This window comes from Phasianus colchicus, chromosome Z (assembly GCF_987193195.1).
Source record: "Phasianus colchicus chromosome Z, bPhaCol1.hap1.1, whole genome shotgun sequence".
NCBI lineage: Eukaryota > Metazoa > Chordata > Aves > Galliformes > Phasianidae > Phasianus > Phasianus colchicus.
Window position 1 is genome coordinate 55,267,586 of NC_143476.1, and position 22,639 is coordinate 55,290,224.

At 37.3% G+C, this 22,639-nt stretch overlaps 1 protein-coding gene across 1 annotated transcript in view; it reads right to left on the reverse strand.

Moving 5' to 3' along the window:
- Positions 1–22,639, reverse strand: part of RORB (RAR related orphan receptor B) — a 134,807-nt gene that overhangs the window by 17,899 nt on the left and 94,269 nt on the right. The window contains exons 2-4 of the mRNA XM_090131417.1: positions 19,572–19,657; positions 15,180–15,321; positions 11,894–12,295 (exon numbers count right to left, since the gene is read on the reverse strand). Of these exons, the coding sequence (XP_089987543.1) occupies positions 11,894–12,295; positions 15,180–15,321; positions 19,572–19,657 (630 nt within the window). The remainder of the gene's footprint in view (positions 1–11,893; positions 12,296–15,179; positions 15,322–19,571; positions 19,658–22,639) is intronic.

A 22,639-nucleotide genomic window follows, 5' to 3' on the forward strand; every position in this document is an offset into this window, starting at 1 on the left:
AGGCTGCCCAACATGCAAGGTAACAAAACAAATATCTACAGAATGTGCTCCTGGTTTTGCAGCGTGGTGGATGCAAATTAGGCTGTTAAAGCCCATACAAGAAAGGGAGAAGAAAAACACACGATTCCGCAATGCTGGCCAAGCGACAGAGCAGTAAGCCCTATCATCGTTAGTGCAACAGAGCTTTGGATGCTTACAGACGTGTCACTTGCCATTCCCCCTTCTGGCCTCCCTTCTCCTCATGATTTGCTGGGTAAAAGGCACCTCAAGAGTGTACATGGGACCAGACTGCAAAGGCCAGCAGGCTGCTGCCTTCTGGGACAGAATGAGCCTGGCTTCCATCCTGCTCTTGTCTGTCTCAGTCACATGCTGAGTAACCCCTTTACCAAAACTTGTCAGAACTTAATTTTTGAGACAGCTCCTTCTTTTTTTCAAAGTTGCACAGTAGTTAAAGTACTGGGCTCCCCTGACAGAAAGATCAGACAGATGACAAGAGTGAACAGCATATTCTAACAGCAGAATAGGCCAACAGTGTATGTGGTAGGGGAAGAGCAACAGTGCACAGACTGTACAGCATAAATGTAGCATAAATGTGGCTCTGCAACTTTTAGAACACCAAATGACCTTCTCTATTTCCATTTTTAGCTATTCCGCTGAGTTCTTCCTTTTTTCCTTACATATAGAAATTCTTTATTTTAGATTTCAGTAGACGCCTCACAAAAGGTGCTCTGCAAAGGTTATGATAGCTCAAATATGCATTGCAACAGTGGTTTAGGAGCTGCTTAAATCCAGAGTATGTATAGAAAACTGAACATTGCAACCTAGATAATATAAATCAGCCTAGCACAGTCCTGCAGGGGTCTATCATCAGCTGATGAGTCAGCCTTGCCTTTTTCAGACATTTCCTTGTAACATTTGGTTATATTCTACTGCAGTACTGAGGAAAAACTCCAGCTTAGGGTCAAGTTCAATGCTGGCGGGTACGAGTGTAATAACTCCAAAGACTGCACACAACATTCACCAGCTGTGAATTTGGCCTGCTAAGTGGAAATTATCCACAGGATTTGGCAGTGTCTGCTTCCAAGCTCTTTAGTTCCTTCGTTTGCCACTCTTTTCTCATGAGAGATCCTAGTTTTTCTCACCGTTCCCTTCTTTGCACTGGGAACTGAAGAACTTTGAAGTATGCCTCCTAAAACACTGATAATCATCCCCAATTAAAACGAATAATGAATTTTTAATTTGCCACTTACCCTTAGGATCCAATTGAGTAGCTGAGAGCTCATCTCAGCTTATATTCTAAGTTGAGCTCTCACAGGGATCCGCTTTGAATTAATGCTGCAAAAACATCACAGCTTTGCCTGGCTGCTATAAGCATGCATACCAGTTCATAAAACTATCAAAACTCTCACTATACATTCTAAATAAAATTTATTTTACAGTACTCAAAATAATGCTAGTCTAGTACTAAGCCAACACTTTCCTGTGCTCTAGAAAGAGGGAATCATGACTACTTAATATGAGCTTTTTTGAACTAATTTCACTATGCAGATTCCTCAAAAAATTATTAGACAGTACTAGAGGCAACAATGCAGGCAATAAAGAAAAAATACATCCTGACAGTGGCAAATAATGGGTCTGCATTTTTTTTTCTTTAAATGGTCTGACTGATTTTTTTTTTTTGTCTGTGTGTGTGTGTGTGTGTGTGTGTGTGTGAAAACAAGTACAGTTTTTCCTTAAAGTAGTGGGGGAAAAAAAACAACAAAAAAACCCTCCATATTTCATCTGTCCCGTTTTCTCAACATCATAATGCAGAAAGGAATTTCTTTCCAAAAACCATTCTGGGTAAACTATTAATTCCCATAGCTCTCATTTATTTAATAAATTTGTAATACTCTCAGTACGCAGCCTAGGAAGTTGATACGAAATGTTAAAACTGTCAAAAGAACTTGAATATGGTTCAGGAATAACCTTCTCTTGTGTTCAAATGCTTAGCATCAGGCACAGACTGCATATTAGGGGAACATTATGTGCGTGAATTCTGTATTTCCTCTCTCTCTCTCTCTCTCTCTCTCTCTCTCTTCAAATAAACCAGTGTTTTATTTGCCTTTCAAAAAAAAAGAAAAAAAAAGAAAAAAAAAAAAAGAACGAAAGAGCTAATCAATTACAAAACATGACAATAAAATTGAATAAAGTCCTAATCTAAAGGAACCTAGAGGATGGACTAAGAATTCAGTTAAATCCTAGAGGATTTACAAATGCATAAAGGTCTCCACTTAATAATACTTTTCCTGGGTCGTAGCCAATTTAGTGTAAAATGTATAGTTTGAACTAATTAGAAATCATTTAGCTGGCAGCAAAAGCACAAACCAAGGCAATGGCTAGAGATTACAGGACATGGGCTCTATAGGCACCATATAATTATCACAAATTTGTTGAGGTGAGCTGCTTCTTAGCTTCTTCAAGCACAGATTTCACAACTGTATTAAAACTGAAGTTGTTAAAAGATAAGAATATGGTTTCATTTACTACGTTTGAGCACTGTTAGTGTGGACATTGGTCACCATAAAACCTAGAAATATGCATGGAACTGCCTGAATGCTAAGACTCTGAAATTAGAGTTGGGAGAATTTTCTTCAAAACATTGGGAGAGGCTAGACAACCATTAGATTACTTTACTCAGTAAAATATTCATATGTTCAGATTTTTATAAGGATTTTATATCATCTAGGTAAAAACGGTTTACAGAGTAATGGCAAAACACTCAACAACAATTCTGTTTTTCTGAAGACATTTGCATTGGATCAGAGTGCTGTCACCATATAGAATAAGACAGTGAAACTACTTGGTTATTGTAAGCAATTGTAGTAATTTCACTGATCAAGAAAAAGGATATTCATGCAGTCACAAAAAGGAACACAAGACAGTGTTCCATACATTAATATCTTGCTTTATCTATATTAACTGTATTCTGATATTCAACTCCATTATTTGTCTAAATTTCAATCCTGTTCCATTGTATTTTCCCACAAACACATGCATATTCTCCTCCCATGATTCACTCCAATCTTTTCCCTATATGTTTCCAGTCTTGTACAAAAATAGCGTTGTTGTTCTTTGAAGTGAAATATCAGAAATGTATGGACTAAAAAAAGGCATTGCTCTCTACAGAGCTGGGAACAAAATCATAAACTGCATTAAAGGCTTTCTTTACTGTAAAAAGAAAAATAGTGAAACGCGTGAGGTGAGCAATTAAATCTACTACACAGAAGGCATATGGTGTGCGGAAGAGAAGTATGGCAATAGAAGGTCATAGCTAAGATGCTGCATGCACATTGGGATACAGGGAAAAAAAAAAAAGTTAAAACCATGTTTTTATTGGCTTCCTTGTGGCTGAAAGTTAGAGAACGATTGAAAAATATTGTACAGGTTGACAAAGAAACACAGTATGGAACCCCAGATTAAGCTCTCAGAAAGCACAGAGTAAGCGTACATACTGTCAGTATGACAGTATAAGAAAACACTGCATGCAGAAACACTAAGGAGAAGGTAGCATTCAGACTGTCATAAAGGGGTTGCTCAGATGAGGCAGTAAGCAACATATCACTAATAATTCAACACACATGGGTTTTTGAGATAGCATTCTACTTCTGTATACTGCAGTGATTCCTAAATCATCGCTGCTTTGTCCTGCTGTTTCTCATCTGCAGTGCTGTGTTTGCTGCCTCACATCCTTGCTCGACAAAGTCCGTCACATGCCCCACACCCTCCATACACTGGCACCTGTTCTTACTTTTTCAAGAGTTTCTCACAGGAGGGCAGGTATAATTTCTTTTGCTGCTGACATTACTGTGTTGAAGCATCTGAAAGGGAAAATGCTGAACAGCCATTCCTACACCTGACAGCACTGGTTCGCCTCAGTACTCACTATACCACTGGCTTTACGTTCATCTTTGTGTACAGTTTATAATATGATCAGATTCACAGTACAGTGCTATTTCTGAAAAGAATATCATGATGTATGGTAATATATGGGATGCATGATATGGTATTTTACATATTTTGACTGCTAGAAATGGTTGCTTTCTAACTGTCTTCTGGATCCTCAATAAAATGAATACACTCTGTCAAGTTTGCTTATGTAAAAAAGTATGTCTTCTGAAAAAAGGAGGAATTTTATGTACTTGCTTTAATGTATTTGAAATATTCCCACTTTCAATAAATATATTATCACACTTTAGAAATATGCCTAAAAAGCAAGAATAGAATAATTAGAATAAAGATCACAAAATGTTTCCCATGCTCAACTTCGGCCAAAAGATATCATATAAATTCACTAATTAAATATTTGATTCAGTGATTTATACTTTTCCAACAGTCATAACCACATGGACCTCATTGTCCTGGGTGCTGCAGAGAAACAGTCAGTTGAAATTTTCCATTTCTTGAAAAGATGCATAATGTGCAAAAAATAATTATTTTCCTCTCTGTGAAAAGAACTCCTAAATACATTCCTACTTGCAACATTTATCACAGTGAGCATAAAGGACAATACCTAAAATGACCTTTCCTGTAACATCTACAGTGCAGAGTTTGTAGTGTGATCAAGCTCCATTGACTACTGTGGATAAAACTGATATAGTTTTATTAGTTGGCTGGCATTTGACATATGAATTTATGTAATTGAAAGAAAAGTCAAATTCTGTTCAAAATATCCAGAAAATTTTACAACTCATAGGAAAACCTACTCTTCTTTTAGAGTATCTATTGTATCTTCAAATAGTTTTAGATTAATTGCTCGATTGTACAGATTTGAATTAGACACAGTTAAGAAGGTACACTGCGTTTTCCTTATTAGATTGCTGCAATTTGCACTGAGTATACTTGAGGAGAACTGCCAGAATCAATATGAGACCATCCAAAGTCCACTGTAGATATTGTGAGACACTGAATAGGCATTTGAAAATCACAGGGTGGAAAATCCGGTGCTTAAATACAGTAACTTCTAGAAAGCAGTCTTTATTTTCTAAATCTAAATCAAGAGTTATAATACAAACTCTGCCCTCTCTATGTCTTCTTAAGCCATTAAGTGCTAAAGCACACATTTAGTTAAGTATAGTAACATAATCATGTATTTATGAACATGTGGATTATTTAAACTGTTGGGTTGGGCAACACACAGTCACTAAAACCTGTATGTAGACCTGTAATTAGTCTGGTTCTGATCCGTAAATTTCCTTCAGTAAATATGTACGTTTACAAATAAAGATTACTGTTCTGGAGGTGAGAAAAAAAAATAGAAAATTATACAAAGTTACAAAAATTTTACATTTTTTTCCAGTGTTTCTGCCAAACTATACAGAAATTTTAGTAGCTAAATCTATTTCTAAAGAAGTGGTTAAAATCACAATCTGTAGTTATAAAAAACTATCTTCACTTAAACATCAGCCCAGCTGGATTGTTTCAGCATTGTAATGCTCTAATTTATTCCACCACTTTTCTGTCCATTTTTGATGAAGTAGATATGTTTCCTAACTGAGCTAAGCTGTCAAATAAGTTTTAAATCTTGCAATTCTCAGTTTTCTTCTTCAGTGTACAAAAGGGGGAATTAATAAATGAATTATGTAAAAAAAATAACAGAATAAGGATTCTAAGTTTTTATACATGAACTGAAATGAACACAGAACTGAAATATTAATTTATTCTGATTGTCACCTTTAAATAGGTAATGATGGTTAGAAATAGTGCCCTAAGGGTATCTGTGCAGAAAGCACATGCTACACATTTTTAATTCTTCACTAGATGGCAACATTGCTCTGCTGAAACACAGCTGCAAGGCTTCTACTCTTGCTGTAAACATCTGCCCTGCAAAATTTGACTGTCAGCTTGGTAGAGAGGATATTAAACTGTGGCTTAGAAAAAGAGATGAAGAAATATTATAGAGGACTATGGTTACACAAGCATTATTTCTGTTTTACTGTGTGGTGAGCTATGGTCTTGAAGTTATGGACAAAAGGGAACATCAACATAGCTTTATTTATGTCACCTTAGGTATGGGTTTTAAATTTGAGTCAGCTGATCCCTACAATAACCTTTCAAATAACATCTAATGATGTAAGTATGTTCTGTAAGCTGTCCATTAATATTTGATTTAGTTCAGAAAACAAGAAATGGAGATTCAGAGAAGGGAGTTAAAGGATGAAAAAAAGAACAAAACAACAACAACAAAAAAAAACCAAAGAAAACCCAACAGTTATCACCCTTGGGGAAGTGCTTTTGCAGCCATCCACAACAAGGCACAGAATATTTCTTAAGAGATCAGTCTAATGCTGGTTTGTATATTGCATTTGCCATATACATTGGTATGGGCATCCATTAACAATGTAGGCACAGAAAATTAAATCACTTTCTTCTAAGATAATGGAAAGCTTACTACATAAAGAATAAATATGTGGGACCAGCTTGCAATTATACCATTAAAGGAGTTGAGAATATTTCCACATGAAGATCTTTCAAGGTTGAATAGAAATGCTAAGCTCATGCTAGTATGCTATTGTGGCAATGGAAAATATTTACTAACTCTACAGTATAGAAAGTTGTGGACTATATGTCCTGAGATGAGTGTATGAAGCCAACTAAATTAAGGCTTACATATGCACCAGGTGTTTTTTGCAGTTATTAAAGATGCTTTTCTTTTACATATATATTCTGAGTCAGTCTCTATAACATTTGCATGTTTTACTAGCCAATGTAAGGTTCAAGAAAGCTGTGTGTAATATGGGTTTTGGCAAACAGGGCAAACCTCCAGTTCCCACCACACAGATGTAATGGTGGGCTAAATGTCCATGTTAAGATACAAACAGGTTCATGCTGGGAATAGGGAAGACGAAACTGGAGCCTATGTGCATTACTATTTAACTTCAGTTTTGGTAGATATTTAAGCTCCTCAAGACACTGGGTGCTTTTAAATACCGCTGATGTTGAGGAAATATCATGAAAATATAAATAAAAAATACTTTTTTTTCCTGTGATTACAGGAGCTCTGAATATATGAACTCCTGTACTCTCTGACACCTTATCAGCTACATGAACACATACAGACATAGGACACACTTCAATTTGAACACAAATGGACCTTTAGCCCATCTGTTTTATCCACGGTGCTCACTACTGATTTTTTTTCTAACTTTAAGTAATCATAGTCTGGTAATCTTAATGATGGTTAAGGCAGGGAAATCTTTCCATTAACTTCTGCAGACCAATAACTGAGCCACAGATTTTATGAGAAGAACACGATGCTCAGTTCTGTAGCAGATAATGTTATGCACATATATTGAAACAAGATGGTCTTTAATTTGACCAAGTCTAAAAATAAGCCTTTAATACCTGCTAATTTAAATTCACACTTGGGAGCAAATATTACCATTCCTCTGTGGGACTACCAGGGTCAGGAAACAGAGATCCATTTTCTCTTAAAAAGTTCCTGAACAGAGTCTGACCTCTGCTGCTCTCTCTGTGAGGAGAAAGCTGTTCCATGTACTACAAAAATCCTTGCTTTTAACACATGAGCAGATTTGATGCCAGAGTTTGAGCTCCTCCCACAACAGGAGAAATTTCTGCCTTCTTCCAGACCTGCAGTTGGCCAGGGAGAAACAGGACCATTCACTGTATGATTATTAGGCCTGTATGGATATTTACCAGCATCAGAGTGATTTCTTGGTGTTTTGAGTTTCTTTTTTTTATCAGGAAATGGAATACTGACTAGGACTGAGCATAATTCTACCTAATGGGAAACATCTTATTTTTATCAATTTTTTCTCCATCACAGGCTCTGGCAGTTACATGAAGAATTTGTTTTTGTATATGAAAGACTGACTTTTCTTAGATTTAGCCTTCTCCTCTACACAAGACATTATCCATCCTGCTTCTCCCATGTACAGATAATGTGCATTTATATCCTGGAATATTCAGGATGGAAGGAACATTCCTTTGAAGGAACCCTATATAACTTTAACAAGTCAGCACCTCATTCTCTAACACCCATTTATTGGTACTGTATTTAGTAAGTAAGCATGCAAAGCACGATGAGCTCTATTTTGCTTGTCATGCCATTCTGATTATGTGTTGAAATATCTCCTGAAAGTTCTGAACCTCAAAGTTGTTAAGAACAATTTTCATTTATACTACTAAGTCTACTGAAGATCAAGGAACTTTCACATTTAAATGAATGCATATAATAGTTAAAGATCAAATTATGTCTGATAATTTTGATTATTTGGGGGAGAATTCAAAAATTAAAATGCAAAGAAAAGAAAGTGTTATGTAAATCATTTGGTAGAGTATCTGTTGTGGTTTAAGTCGGAAGGTGGCTGAGCACTACACAGTTGTTCACTCATTTCCCCCTTCCCAGTGTGATGGGGGAGAGAATTGAAAAATGCCAAGGGGAACTAGTGGGTTGAGAAAAAATTATTCAGTAACAGAGAGGAAAGAAAAAGGATAATAATTACGACAAATATATATACATATAAAAATATGGAACAAGTGATGCAGAAGTAATTGAACAACACCGTCTCCATGATGCCTAGCTAGCCTCTGAGCAGCAGAAGAGAGCCAGATGCACTCCTACCTCTTTCAGAACTCCTTCCACTTGATGTCATATGGTATGGGATATCCCTTTGGCCAGTTTGAGCCAGCTGTCCTAATTCTGTTCCCTCCCTGCTGCTTGGGCCCTTTGCTGAGAATGGCCTTGGCTCTGTGCAACACTGCTTAGCAGCATCTACAAACTTCAGTGTGTTATCAGAGTTGTTTTTCTCCTAGAACTAAAACATAGCTTCATACCAGCCTCTCTGAAGAAAATAATTTGATCCCCTCTGAAACTAAGTATCATAGAAAATATTATTTCTATAATGAAGTCAATCTGACAGGGAAATGAAGAATTGATATTTGATTTTTGAGAGAACCTTACAGCTGTATAGTGAGCACAAGCACATGCTGAGGTAATTTACACAGTTGCAGCAAGTTGTTTAGTCAGGTGCAGCAGGGACCCCTGCTAGACCTTGTATTACAGGCATTTAACATTTTCATTAATAATCTGGAAGAGAGGGCTTACAGCATGTTAATTACATGAGTAGATAGTTCTAAATTGAGAGAAGTCACAAAACATTAACGACGACTGAGATCTAATATAACAGGATTTAAAATGAGAGAAAAATAAGAAAGAAAAAAAGCAATTCAAGCTTAGTCAGAGATTCAAGTGCAATCAGAGATGTCTTAATATCTGACCCATACATTAAGAATGTAAGTGAGAAACAAAGCAGTAACACTGAAGGAGTAAAACGTGAACTGAATATTGGTTAGCATATGATGTAGAAGCTGCAAAGACTGCTTTGATTCTGGGCTGCCTGTGAAAAAGTGTAACTTGGAAAGCTTACAAAAACTTTAAGGAGCTGAAGGATGGAAGGATTTTCACACGTGCCTTTATGAAGAGTACAGCATCCAGTCAAGATCAGGTAAGTGGTAATTGCGATGCGCTTATTTGAGGAATATGAACACCAGTGGAGCACAAAAGCTAGAAATCTGAATTTTGTAGAAAGCCTTTAGTAAGGAAAACAGCTAGCATGACCTAGATACTTAAAACAACTGTCCGGTCTACCACGAGGCAGATACTATAAGAAATTTCTGTCAGGTACAAGGACAATGCAGTACAGCTTTTCCAACTCCTAAATTCTCTATGATTTCATGTACCAGTTAAGACCATAACTTCTACTTAACATGATTTGAGATTATTCCTAAGTCTCATTAGAGTGAGTAAGATATAATACTACAGTGAAATTTAATCTCATTTTAATATGAAATCAATGCACCATTCTGCTCAGAGTTTTCCTGCTTTGACTGCAAGACTGGAGTTATACAGGTGCTTCCACAACCCACTCCAGCATTAAGAGATGTTTTCTGTTTGTTTTTAAACCCAGAAAAAATAATTCACCTCCACACTAATCCTAGTACTTTACATCTCCTTCACTTTTTTTTGATTGTGTCAGTTCTCTGTTATACTACATTATCTCTCACTAATACCCTTACCTCCATGTTGCAGGTACCTTAAATGACATAAAAGCAGAAATTGGGTAAAATCCTAGCTATAGAGGAGCCCAGTTTTCCCTTTTAAATGATTGAAAGGCAAATCCCAGCACCTTACTTCTGCTGTTGGCTCAAAGACAGACTCTTTGTCATATGTTACTCTCTACGCTCAGGGCTTTTCCCCACTTTCTGTGCTCAAGAAGTAGAACACTGGTTTGATAATATGCAAGATGAAAGACTGGTAAATGTGGTCTGAGGTACAGAGTAGTCAGTTTTAAATCCAGGAAAGCAAAAAGCTGTGTGAAAATTTAAGAGCAAAGCATCATTTCTATGTGATCCTGAAAGAAGTAAATGTTAAATGTTTCCCTAAATCTTCGTCAGAAGATACCATTGACTTCAGTGGAATCCTTTGGTAACTACAGATGTAGTCCAAAAGCCATATTTTCTTTGTTGAGCTGACTTCTATAAATAAATGTAAACACTAAATCATAGATTATGAGAATAGTTATATTTCTTATATCTTCTTGGGTATCTCTGGGAATACTGCCCATAAGTGCTGAAATTGTTCCTCACTGTTCCTTGTTCTGTTAACCGCTGTTCCAGGACTGAGACAAGTACAAGTCCCTTTTGAGTACTATTCGTATAACCAGAAGAGCTAAAAAGAAAGGTGAAGAAAATGTTCCACTAATCCCCTGTACTACTATGCTGTGGGTATAGGTTTTTATTGGACAGCCTGAACCAAATGTGACCTAGAACATGTGAAAGGGATACAACATGGGCACAGTGATGTGTCAAAGCTACAGGGATAACTGTATACATTTAAACATCTTAGCACACATTCCTGAGGTAGTAAGGCCAGGTCAGAGATCTAGAAGGTATTCATGGTGTGGCATTAGTTCTTCTGTTATGAGTGCTCTTGAGCATCTTTTCATCTTTATTTCTTCATTTCCTTCCTCTTTCCTTTTAATTAAATCCCATTAGAGAAGGGTTGCCCTTTGATTATATCCTCAACCACAGCTGAATCAGCCTACTTCACTTGTTAAGGTGGGAAGTGCCAAATTAGGATGCAAATCTTTCATTACATTTATTTACAACAGAGGTAATATCCCTAGTTAAGCTTGAGATCTAAGACCAGAGTCAGTAGACGTACACAAATCTCTTATAGAAGAATCATGTCTAGTCTTTCAAACTGTATTATCTAACAGAAAGGTCTTTTTGCATCTTTTCAAAGAAGAAATGAAGGGACAGATGCTTCTCCAAAGCATTCAAGCAGAGAAGTGGAGATATCCTCACAACTACCTTCACCCTGGTGGAGTTTGTGCACCTCATGAGATTAGACAGCTTGCTCATGTACACCTACATACCAGAATTAGGGAAATGGTTCTTTTTGACAATGAATTGGCTGCTATGGGGATTCTGAGTGTTGATGAGAATATGGCTGGCTAGCTGAGGACATCATTTAAGCTTCCTAGTAATGATCTCATTTGAAACAAGTGCCATACTACTAATTATCACTTGGTTCTGATTGATTCATCACCTGCTTTGGTGCTCCCATTTCATAAATGGGAACATAAACTGCTTAGTTTAAGAAATGGAATAATATGCAGAGCTTATTTAAAAGAGAACTGACTCTGACTATTGTGTCAATTACTGTCAGACTGATTTTCTTTCCTGTATGTGTGCACACACGTATATGACTGTGAACAGTTAATTACTGTATGACTAAATATCGAATACTTATAAAATATTTTAATAAAGACAATATTATAATCTGGTTTACATTTACACATCACAATTGAGAAATAATAATTTTCCTTACCTATTTCAGTCATGGATATCCCCGGAGCTAACTGCCCATTGTTGAAAGAGCTATAGGTAAACAAGTTTGGTACAGAGGTGAGGTCATAGATAGGTTCCTGCTTTATCTGTTTGATTCCAGTCATGTCTAACCCAGACTGATCTGGAGAAGGCTGGGCAGAATCCACGTTGTAATAACCCTCAGACTTTGGCAGGTCGATGACGTGCCCATTTGAGTAAGTGCTGCCCGTTTCGTTATTCAGATTGCCCAAGCCGTTGCTGATGCTGTTGCTGTAAACCCTGGCAAGGGCTTCTGCCTCACCGCTCTGCTGCTGCCGCTGTTCCTGCAGTCGCTGCTGGTGCTTCTGCACTTCAGCATACAGGCTATCCCTCTGCTTTTTGGACATTCTTCCAAATTTCACAGCTGAAAAGCAAAGCACAGTGCAAGTCATTGTCACGTTTCTTTTCTTCTCAATTCCCCTCAACACCACTGCTCCCCTGATATCCACTTTTAGCATCGCTTTTGCTGTGGAAACTTATCTTTTTCTTTTGAAAGAGAGAGGATGCAGAACTTCACGCCATATTCATCTCACAAAGGAAAAACTAACATCTGCTTGGATTTACAAGCTGACAGTGACTCTTACTTGACAGGAGGGCCTCAGTCAGGCAACTCACTTTCTACCGTGAATGTTAAAAAGTCGATGCATCCTTTTCTTATCGCTCTGTTCACTGAACAACAACCTAGAGCTGTATGAAAAACACAGTCTGTAGATTCATAGTCCTTGCATTTTACCAACTTTCCACAAACCTTTAAACTGTGCACTAACAGGATTAGTACTCTGGATGAAAACAAGCCCTACAGCCCTATTATCACATTCTTTCAATGGGGTGTTATCTTCACACTTTAAAAAAAATCTTGCAGGTTAGATTTAGAACCTAGAGGAAAATAGCAGACTGGAAGGTAAACAGCACGAATGAATGTCATCTTTTTCACAGAGAAAAGTCTCAGGGATTTACACAATCAATTTACATAATCTCCATGCACAAAATCCATGCATTCCTTCTAATGAGAAAGGCAGGAAAACATCAGAGTGCAAACCACTGTCCCCAGGAATAGGGCTCACTACACTGAGATTGAAATTTTCAAAAGCAACAGTCTGATTGCTGTGGAACTACAAGGAGTAAATCCATAGCCTACATGCACAGTGGTCACAGATGATTATCTGTTCTTTTTTTTCTCTTTCTCTTTAAATTCTGGGTTTCTACTGGCCTAGATCTTGAGATCTCGGAGAAGAGGTAGCTATTAATCATGTTTTAAGACAAATGAGGTCTGTCAATTAGGATACATTCAGCAGAATTTATCAGAGAACAGATAGGAGGACATTTCTCTGGAAATACTTATTTTATGTATTATGAGGACTATTTTCCAATGCTATTTCCCATCCACTTGTAATAAAGATCAGTTCAGAATCATCCCACTTATTAATGGTTTGTTTCCCATTTTGGCATTTCAGTTATAGTTCTCCAGAAGATTCTGAGCCTACAAATGCTCATTATATATATACATACATACATACATATATATATGTATGTAATATATACATACATATATATATATGTATATAATGTATATAATATATATATATATATATATTTAGAACAAAAAATACCCAAACAATAACAACAAAACACAGAAAAGGAAAAGAACTCTATTAGAAGGAAATGGCATAAAAATTGAGGGGATGGTAGCCTTTCAATTTATTTGTATTTCTTTACTTTGTGATTTGTTTTTCTTATTACCAGCTTCAGCTTACTTGCAGCCCTCCACAAAGTCTGTGAGTACTTTGCATATACACTGGTTGCTCTGCAGCCAGTCCACAGTGCACTGCACACTGTTATGGACAATATATAATGACTGGATTTTGAGAAATACAGCTGCATGTTTTCTTCAAATGCAGGGTCTCAGTAATAAAAACAAACACCCACAGTTTACTTTCATTATATATTCATTAATTGGATTCTCCAGCTGCTGTCAATTAGCATCCTGCCTCTGCATGATAAAAATGAATCTGTTACATGGCTGAGAGGTAAAATTCACATTCAATTTTTCTGTTAAAAAAAAACCCATGCAGGCTATTTTAAACTTGCAAGAGCTCTCCATATCATTAAGTATAAACACACTCACATCAACAATCAGAGAAGAAAGTGATGTTGACAGAAGAATCCCTCTTTGTACACAGCAGTTCCTGCATTATAGGTTGTGAAGACAATGCTGTGATGTCTCAAATACTTGCAACGTATTACTTTTATTGGGAAAGTACATGCTGTTAAATTACTGAAATTTTACTATAGTGCTTTCTGGGAAGAAGCAACAGCTAAGGTGTTGAAGTATACTTCATACTAGGCCCAAAAGAACTCCATGAATTAAAGGTGAGACAGCAGGGCCCCTCTCAGTCTGCTGAGACAGGTGAGCAAATTGTTTCAGTGATACATGAAACACAGTGCGGTAGGAAAAGAACTATTATAAACGTAAAGCAAGCTTATAAACTCTGAACTATCTTATAAAATAGGTGTTTAAGTAACTTCATCAGTGCTTGTTAATTCCAAAGAACAAGTTTTATGAACAAATGCTGCCAGGTAATCAAAGCTAATATAGCCTTCCTGAAGCAAATGTAACCTGCCTTCAAAGACAGAACACTCTCTTCTCATACTCCCCAACCATTTCAAATGTGACTGTGAGCTGGACAGCCATTGCATTAGCAATGAAATGTTTCTCCTGTGATCCAGGCATGGAAAGGAGGTAATGCACCAGTGAAATGCTTTTTTTCACAAGGCAAAATACTTAGTCAAGTGTTTTGAATAAAATAAACAGGTGAAAAACCTTAACATTATCGAGGTGTACCTTTCTTTTTAAACTGGCTATTCACTCTCACAGATCTTCAGAGATCTTGAGGAAAGGTTTGCTTCCTCACGTCAGTATTTAATGTTGCTAATATAAAATGTTTTCTGAACTGGAATATAAATCCTCCTCTTTAGAGATAACTTTTGTGATTTTGATCAGACCAATGCACTTCCTTTCCAACTCTTTCACTTCCAATCTAACATTGCTTTCCATTTTGCTATCTTCCCACTCTCTTCATGAAAATAGCCTCCACTGTTAACTGAAGATCTGTGTCTCACAGTGTGTACATTACAAAGCAAGGAGCTTCTCCTCTCTTTTTCTAGAGATCTACAGGGAGTTTAAGTAAGGCAGCAGAGAAGAAGAGTTTCAAAGGATTTAGGCATGAAGTAGGAATCTGACTCCTTACCATCTCTAGACATTCCCAGGGCAAGACATTTCTGCAGTCGGCAGTGTTGGCAACGATTTCTGTTGGTTCTGTCAATTAAACAGTTTCTCTGCCTTGGGCAGGAGTAGGAGGCATTGTTCTGCTGACTCCTCCGAAAGAATCCCTAGGGGCAACGAGGAAGAGAGACAGAGTATTACCATGTGAGCATATGTGCACGCACGCACGCACACACACATACACACAGAGACACAGCCACGCAAGCTCTCATGTAGCATAATGTTATTTTTGCTAGGGCTTTGCAGATGCACTAGCCTTCTACAGTGAAACTAAAGAGCATTTACTCCCCATAAGGAGGATTTGTAATTGTTCAGTAAAGAATATAATACTACTTTGTTAAAGGACAAACAGTATTGAGTTACAGAATGTATTACTATTGTGTAATAACTACCATGGATCATCTAATTCTTGCCCCTCACAGATGAAAAGCTTGTCAGCATCGGTAAACAGATAACGTTAAAGTACTTATTCTGACTATTTTCCATCTTTATTGAAAGAAACTTCTAACATCCGGCACTGGCTATACATAGCATTAGAAGCTGAAGTCTGCTGTTTAATCTGACAAATGTTGATCTGATCTGGAAAGACCATACACTTTGGGAGTGAAAAGTAATTCAAATTCAAACATTACAAAAGCACTAGGATTTAATGGCTGTATCAGGTAAATCTGACACACAAAGGAGAAAGCAACACCATTAGACACTACCATGAGAAAGTAAAGATATTTTCCATATCAATGGAATATAACATTAACCATTTAATCTATTAAAAACAGTTAGATACTTTATATCCTAGAGGGTTTTTCTGCCCTGTTGCTGGCCTATTTGGCTAAATATCAGAGGGTGAGAACTCATTCTTAGTTACTTATGACTTTTAAATGCTACAAACAGCACTGAGAGGTACTGTTACTGTAGAAATGACATGAAGTGGCAGAAATGAATAGAAAAATGAAACCAGGGAGAAAGCGTTTTATAATACTGTTTTCTTTCCTGTAAAATAAGGCACAGGAAGATCAGTGAGTTAAGAGAGAGGGAGAGAAAGAGAAACAAAGAAAAGAAGTTAATTGGCGAACTTAGCAGCTTTAGAAGAAAGTGATTGCATGGCTGTGTGGTGGGAGAGATGAAGGATGGCACAGCCCTGCAAGAAGCTATAAAGGGAAAGCATACAGTAGTCACTGGGAGAAGTGATACCAAAGTGCTTGTGCCTTTCTGTGTTCATCTGTAAACAGCAATCAGTGGAGTCAGAAAGGAAGATATGACTGCACTCATCAGGCAAAACCATTGTTATCTTCGTTCAGGCTGACAGAATATACTAATAAGGGATTGGATTTACAACTCTTGTGGGTTTTGGGGGAAAAGGAGGGGGAAAACAACAGGGTGATGTTGTCACAGGACTCGATTTTCATGCTACAGGTAGCGTCTGTAATCCCACTTCAGTCCCTGAGAACCAAATTAGGATGGCATGAGATGTCAGTAACAGTGGGCAATAGGCATGATGTTCCACTGAGGAGACAGCAACATAGTTCTTGAGATTGATGAATCCAGAGAAGCTTACTTTGTCTGGCCCATGCTGGCTTTATCAGTGATTACGCTATACAGCAACTATTAAATTAAGGTTTATGATTTGCATGGATATCCTTAGGGAAGCTCTCAGGAAAAGTTCATTGTGGACTTACCTGATCCTAGTTGACCAAATCTTCTTTTAGCTGTGGAGATTAGCTTAATGTTATTGCTAGATGGATGACAACTGCAAATATTTTTATCTACTTGTTGAATCTTACAGCCAATTTTGTTTTTGACTTGAGGAAAATTTTCTGCTTTAGATTTTAGCAGTTCTTATGTGGTATGGATTTGAGAGAAGAAATGAATTAAGTTATGTTAAAATAACCACACAACCATCTAGCATCAACTGTGTCTTATCACGTAGTACTGTTTTTATTATGGCTGATCTCACAAGAATTTATTTGTGTATTTTTCTCACTAAGTTCAAGCTCTTCCTACAAGAATTTGTTTTTTCCCATCACTGCCCCTCTTAGGGAAAAATCAAGGGTTACATAATGAAGTTAATCTACAGCAGGTACTTTATTTCTCTAAAGAGACTTTTGTGCTCTGTTCTTTCAGCAAAGATCTAAATGCTTTCTTACAGAGAAACCTTTCATTTCATGTTAAGAGATCTTTACATAACATTAGTTATATTTACTGGGAATAATACCTTTTTAGGGAAGCAGGACACAATTCATTACTGAGGAGTTAAAGGACATAAAGACAAGTTTCCCAGTGTTCCCAACACTGACAACAGTCCTTCTGCATCTTTATCCATCCATCACTGACAGTCTGAGAAGGAAATGGCCTCTCAAACTGTCCTCTAGATTCTTGCCATGCTGTGGATAACAAGAACCCCCTCATCAAAAGAAGGAGTCACAGAAACAATGGGACGGAGACCTGTCTTTGAGTTTCACTGTTTCCCTGGTGACTGATGGCAGAGTCACCATTTTCTTTAGTGGACCCAGCACACTGCTCAGCCTATGCAGGTGTGCAGCATGAAAAAGCTGTAGTGTTTATGATGTCCCTTAAGTGCTTATGATATGCATTTGCAGTGGCAGAACTAATGCAGAGACATGGGGTGAAAGGATTTCCTGTCCCTTGGAGTCTGTAGTATTGCCAGTGGCAGTGCAATTCACCAACGCCATTTCCTGAAATGCTGAGGCCCTCTGGTGCCTGGCTTAATGTGCGCGGTCTTGTGGAAGCCCTTCTGGCCTCCTTCCTCTTAATTAGTTCAGATTTCTAATGCGCTCAGACAAAAGGAGCTAGAAATGACCAGTTATTAGTACATAGGCTGAACAAATATTTATTTAACTGCTGGGCAAAGAGGAGTAGTGTTGCCCTGCCTGAGACAGTGCTTAACTGAAGAAAGAGCTCTTGCAGAAGGAGATGCCCTCCATTGGACCTGATGTGAAGGCTGACATCTTTTTTCAAGCTGCAAGAGGCTTGCAAAACAGCATTAGACTAATTGATGTGATACTGCAAAACTGGCACAAACCCATAGATTTAAAACTGCTTTAAGTGGAAGAAAAGCTCTTTATCTCACTAAGTGGTCCCCCCATAGAGCTAAGGATATTGTCTTGAGGCACACACAAGGGCTAGCATTAAGCCTGATCACATCTACAGGAGACCATATCCCTCAGTGCTTTGTGGAGGCTGGATGCAGAGACAAGATGTTCCTTTTCTGCTCAAAATGTTTTTCTCCTGTCACTTTTGTGCCAACGTTAAATTATTAGTACAATCCCATTTCATGTAATTGTTGTAAGAAGTCCAGTCCAGTATCACAATAAGACAGTGTCACAGGGTAAGCTTTTCATTTAAGATCAATAAAATTTCTGAAAGTAATCAAATCTTTGAGAATATATTGCTTTTTAGCACACTGACATTAAATGCATTGTTTTGTGAATGAGTTTATGGATGAGCTTATTAATGTTGATAGATTTTTTAGTTGTTCTGAAATATCATAAAGCATTAAGCAGGTAGAGACTTTCCATTTCACTCTACAATTATCTGTTTTTATGTAGAAGAAACTACAGATGCTGCCCTTCATCTTTACAACTTCATTGTTACAGTCAAAGCTGGAATACCAACATGTGTAGTGTAAAATTCTGGTGTTCCATAAGCAATGGTATAATCCCTTAAATAACAAAAAGCACAGAGTCTTTCTAAAATTGTAAATGAAAACCTTTCTTGTGTTTGCTTGATGTCTGATTAGAGTTATTTAAGCCAATGTCTGGCATAATATGCTAATACACATATATTTTGTCTAGCCTCCTGTTCCAAGCAATTCCACTATGCTGAGCCTATAAGAAGAAAGCAAAGGATCCTTTTACACTACCCATAATGTCATCATGTAAGGTATTTTTTTTTTTCTTTTGGAGATCACAATTTGGCCTGCAGAGAATACAAAGGGTATAAAATAGGACTAAACTGACACCTGTAAGCTTTTAAGATGTTGAACTGAGATATCACACCAACTTCTAATGCTGCACAGGCTGTATAGGAAACAGGGTAAAAAATCCAGTTCTCAAGCTTATTTAACATGTGTGACTTCAAGTTGCCTGCCTTTTTATCAGCACTTATACTGCATCAGATGTGATTAATTCATGTTTCAAAAGAGGAAGTAACTCTAAAGGCTATTTGATGAAAAGAAGAGCAACCAGTAAAATTAGGCATGAAATGCATGTATATAAGCAGCAGACTTTATGGCCTTTGGCGTTACTTGCTTGAAAGAGTGTAAGAGTGTATTATTACGTACGCAGATGCCTGAGGCTAATGCAGATGCTGATGACTATGCTGTATTAAAATCCCATACCTTGCAGCCTTCACATGTGATGACTCCATAATGTATTCCAGAGGACTTATCACCACAAATTTTGCATGGTATCACTTCAATTTGTGCTGAAAAATAAGACAAACATTTTGAGTATATAATTCCATTTCATTTCTTTCTTTCTTCACACACAATCTCTTCCCCCTCCACCGAAAATATAAAACTGCTTTTTATTGTACTGCGTGTTTCTGAATGCTTTGATTTGGCAGATTTTAATTGCTTCACATTATGTATGTACTATTCCCTCTTCAACAGTTCAAGCTATCTCATGATTAGATAGTTTTTACTCATACTCTTCTCTTTTGTTTTTACTTGTTAATTTCATTATCATTATTGCTAATGACAATCATTAGAGATTCTAAATAATTATCTGGATTTTTCTTGCTTGTGCTTTTACAATATTCATGACTGTACTCTTCATTTTGCTGAGGTGGTTTTATGTGGAATGTTTTGCATTTTTCAGACCTGTGGACATGATGAAGTTTTCATATCCTTCAAATTATGTGTTAAAAACATACAAAGATAACAGTCTCACTGGCAGAGACGAACTTGTAAATGACCACTTAATCTTTCATCTAGTTCAAACTATTTGCTTGAGAATCAGGGCAGTGGTAGGTAAGACCCACATTCTGAGATTAAGTACACAGTGGCTGTGTGATGGGAGAGACAGGTGCTATCTGAAAATGTTGGAGTATGAATGTGTTTCAGATCCCTTTATAAACCAAATAATTAGGAAATTGCTATTTTCTGTATATATTTTCTATTACTAACATAGCTATTTTCTTCCCTCAGTTACTTAGAATCCTGTGAGTTTCTGTTGTCTAAAGTGTAAGAGCACACACCCCTGAATGTATGGTGGGACTTTGCCTGATTCTAGTAAGAAGCACTGAGGAAAAAAAAAAATATCTATTTTCTTTCCAGTAATTTGTTTTCCTCTGTTAGATTTCATTGTTCTCCTCAATTCTTTCACGACTTGGAGCTATTATGCTTGCATGCTTGCATGCACAAGCAACTGGTAGATGTTGCTTGTGGTTTAACCCGAGTAAGCAGCCAGACATCACAGAGCTTCTTGCTCACTAGTCGGATAAGGGAGAGAATAAAAAGAAGGAAAGCGAGAAAACTCATGGGTTGTGATAAAGACAGCTTAATAAGTAAAGCAAAATCTGCTTGTGCAAGCAAAGAAAAATAATTCATTCACTACCTCCCACTGGCAGGCAGATGTTATCTACTTCCAGAAAGCATTTCTTCATTATACGTAACGGTTACTTGGGAATGCAAACAACAAAACTCCTAACATCCCCCCCTACTACATCTTTTCCCCCAGCATTTATTACTAAGTACATTGTTATATGTATGGCATGGATCCTTTGCTCAGTTGGAGTCAGCTGTAATGGTCATGTTCCCTCCCGCTTTCATGCACACACCCATCTATATTAGCTGGTGGGGCATCACGAGAAGTAGAGAAGTCTTTTGCTCAGTGCAAGCAGGCTTCAGCTACAACAAAACATTGGTGTGTTATCAACATTATTTTCATCACTAATCCAAAACATGCATCATATCAGTTACTATGAAGAAAATTGACTCAATCCCAGCTAAAACCAAGACAGTGTCTTCCACATTCAGGATTGGAGTATCCACAGTTCACTGCAACAATTAGTCACTCATCAAATACTTGGGCAGTCCAGCTGAGATCTTGCATGGTAGGGAGGATTATTATGGGGATAGTCTTGTCCTCTTGAGGACAAGAGTTGCTAACCCTTAGTACTTTGGTTGAGTATGTTCAACTCCAAAATGGATTGATAGTCAGGGAAACAAGATAGTAATTCAGATATTGATCCTAAAACAAGCATCCTGTTTCAAATCTGTTGGCACACAAAAAGTCTACAACTGCTGGAGTAAACTTATTTATAAATGACAGCACTAAATAAGATATGCTAAGCATAGTTGTGTTGTGGATGTTATAACAGTACAATCTGGATTTTGCCCATACTATTTATTACTCGTTTCAGGAGACCCAGTTTTCTAGGAGTTCCTTCCTATCACCTCAAAGTTAAACAATCAAATCTCAGAACAATCCTACAGAGTCATCACATGTCACACTGCATCCCCCACTCCATGTAAATTACTTAGAGTAGGTAAACACTAAAGGTGAACATTAATAGGCCTCTTCTATATAAGTCAGTAAGTATTCCCCTGTTACACCATACCCCAAAGGAAGGAGGAATGAGGGTCGTTTATGGATGATTTAAGAAACTTCAATTTCCCACTGCCAGCTCACTTTTCTGAGTTGCTCCCTCTGATCAAGCACATTTCTAGGAAAAGTAAATATTAGCTTATACAAACAAACCAGTTTTTTCAACTGCCCAGAAGTCAGGATGGATAAGATGAATTTTACTGTAGGAAAATACAATTTGTTGTTATTGTATTTTGGGTGGAGATAACCAGGCAGAAATCTTGGCTGCCCTTGAGCTTAAGAAAGTTCATATTTAGAAATGCAATATTCTGTGTCATCCACAGTTTTTGGATTAGTGTCTGTATCCTGTTTTGTTTTTGTAGACCAAGAGAGGTAGATTTACTTCTTTCTTAAGAAGCTAATGTGCACAAACCATCAAGCGTAACACATAAGAACAAAGGCATAGAACATAGCCTCAGCTTCTTGGTAATTTTGCCAAGCTGATCTCATTTAAAATCTTCTGTTCCTTATCCCCACTGCAGTAATTAAAACATTTCAACATGCACCTCCAGGTACTGCTTTTTCAGAGGACAGTTGAAGCCACTGCTCACAGGTCTCTGCTTGAGACTCATATGGAGGTTGCATGGCTAGGCTCTGGGATCTGGCACTGCTGAAAAGTTCAAAGACATATGTCAATGTCAGAAGCAGAGACTACTGTGACAAGATGAGGAGATCTTCGGGAAAAGTAATGACAAGGGAAGAAAAAAATAAAAACAGTTTGAAGGTACTTTTAATGTGACTTGCATATACTGTTTGTAAGTGATAGGAACAGAGACAGAAGTATTGATCCTGTGACACACATTGCATTTAGCAGAGT